General features: G+C 43.8%; 1 protein-coding gene across 3 annotated transcripts in view; it reads right to left on the reverse strand.

Annotated features, from left to right (window-relative positions):
- The window catches only part of LOC106805498 (HBS1-like protein), a 19,364-nt gene extending 18,405 nt beyond the window's left edge, over positions 1-959 (reverse strand). For all 3 annotated transcript variants that reach the window (XM_014807123.1, XM_014807138.1, XM_014807116.1), the window contains exon 1: positions 822-959. In XM_014807123.1, the coding sequence (XP_014662609.1) occupies positions 822-864 (43 nt within the window). In that variant the 5' untranslated portion in view covers positions 865-959. The remainder of the gene's footprint in view (positions 1-821) is intronic.
- Between the last annotated feature and the right edge of the window lie 1,347 nt (positions 960-2,306).

The following is a 2,306-nucleotide window of genomic DNA, read 5'->3' on the forward strand; positions in this document are numbered from 1 at the left end:
GAATAGTAGACGAAGTAATTAACGGTCCAGTATAACCTTTATTTTTATATTTTGGTGGGGTGTCATATTGGGACAGAACCGGTTTTCCATTTGAACATTTCGTGATCGTCGCTGCAAATGTCATGCGCTGCAATGCCGGCCCTGTAGCGGCGCTATCTGGCGGCTCGGAAAACAGAACTCTCCCCTAACCGGATTCTTCTACGATGGCTTTACCTCGCTCAATTCCAACAGAGATATGTAGTGACCTCTAGATCTCACTCATACGTATCCTCACTTTCTTGAAAAAGTATTCTGTTTTTCAGACACTCCAGCTTACATATTACTTCGTAAATAACATTCGCCATTTTACAATCAGAACAATCAGAAGCAGTCAAGTGTATACAATAGCCTGGTTCTCGCTTTGCAAGGAGCCCTTGCTCGCTGTATCTGTGCGCTGCAGGTAGGGCAGATCAGACTCGCTCTGATCTAGTCTGATTGCGATTATGTACAATCTCGGCGAATGTTATTCTACGTAAGTTTTAATGAAGCGGAGCGTGTCTTGTAAATCAATCTTTTTACAGTATCACGTGCTCACGATTGAATGAATCCGTCTTTTACACATATCTACATTCTCAGCGCATGCATTTTGCATACGATCTCACGAAATTTCAATGAACCCCGTTCTGTCCCAATATAACCCTCACCAAAATATAAAAAAAAGGTTATATGGGACAGAATTATTCCGAATATTCGGTCTAGAGTCAGACTTAGACTTTTATCTTATTTATGAAGCAGAGTAACAAGTCGAGATTTAAACTTCACGCTTTTCTGGAAATCACTACCTTCGCCAAAGTCCATCCCACGGACTTGTCTGTGTCTCGACATTTTGACGTGTATGTTCCAATTACGGTTTCACTTAAATTTATATTCTTTTATGAAACCGATGCACTTTTACATCGTCACCAGTCGCCGCCATTTTTTTAAGGGAAGTTTGCTGACTATTCATCTCACATGTAAAAGTATATTATACATTTATTACTACAATGGTAAAAATACAGAAGTTCTGCTCATATCCCGATTTATAATATATATAAATAAACTACTGTGATTTTATCCCAAACAAGGTTAATAACACATGTATATCATTTATACAATCACCGAATCAGCGCTAGATTATTAAACATGCTCATTTGTTTGCGAGCACTGTATCTCAGAACATAGCTCAGAAGCAAAGAAGGCTATGGTACTGTACACGAGTTACGTGGACTGCTTCGACTTTGGCGTCGTGTGGTTGTGTTTCTTGTTTGTTGTCATGCCGCTTGTCAGTTATTAAAACACAACACACTGGGCTTATAGTTCTGTATCCAATTTAAATTATTGCGTTGATTCATCAAGTCCTCATGCTAAGGTTCGTTAGGCCTCCAACCGAGGAAACACAACCGTCACAGCGTCCTACGGAGTACGAAACTCTTGTTCAGTCGTCATTCAATTTCAGTTAGGCTCTGTCCGTTCGGATCCGCAGGCACAACCCAGCGAGGCAAAGTCAGTGAGCTAACAAATTCAGTGAAGCTTGTATGTTCTATGTTGGCTGTGGAGGGTTTTTCTGTGTATTGTTTAAGTATCAACCTGAGTGATGGATTTTTGCCACAGCAATACAGTAATTTTAATACTTCATCTTGATACGGCTTTGGGGAGGGACAATTCCAGTCACGGGATGTGGTTCCGTTACCGAATAGCACTACTGTCACTAGCGATGACCGCCATACCACGCAGCACACGCCCTCGCGGCACAGCTACTCGGGCAGCCCGTGATGGGTCCGTCTTGTTGCTTCACACCCAAGGAGTCAGGGGCGCAGATCGTTTGGCGCGAGAGTTTGAAGAGGCGTTTCGCACATGTCCTACCCTAAGGCCTATTAGTATTACAACATTTACACCACGTCGTAGCGTAACTACAATTGCGATTCCTGCAGGTGGGGCAGGACGTGTCTCTATGGGGTAAAGTTGATAGGGCTAACAGAAATAGAGGCCGGGTCCTAATGTTCGGCCCCAGGGTACTCGCCGGAACGTACCCTGGGTTACGGTCCCGGTATACCGGAACGTACCGCACTGGTAACAATCGATAATGGTTAGGGAGTAGGCGTAAGGCGACTCCTAACAGCTCGTTAGTGGATTGTGATGGAAGATTACGAGTCTGGCATATTAGATACGGATAACCGGAGCAGACAAGAAATCCAGCTGTTAATCTTATATGAATCTGGTTAGCTCCAGAGGTATCTGTGTCTGGCTATGAAGGCCGGACCGGCGTACCCTAGTGGTACGTTCCCGGC

The sequence above is a fragment of the Priapulus caudatus genome, unplaced genomic scaffold (assembly GCF_000485595.1).
Source record: "Priapulus caudatus unplaced genomic scaffold, Priapulus_caudatus-5.0.1 Scaffold6, whole genome shotgun sequence".
In the NCBI taxonomy this organism is placed as follows: domain Eukaryota; kingdom Metazoa; phylum Priapulida; class Priapulimorpha; order Priapulimorphida; family Priapulidae; genus Priapulus; species Priapulus caudatus.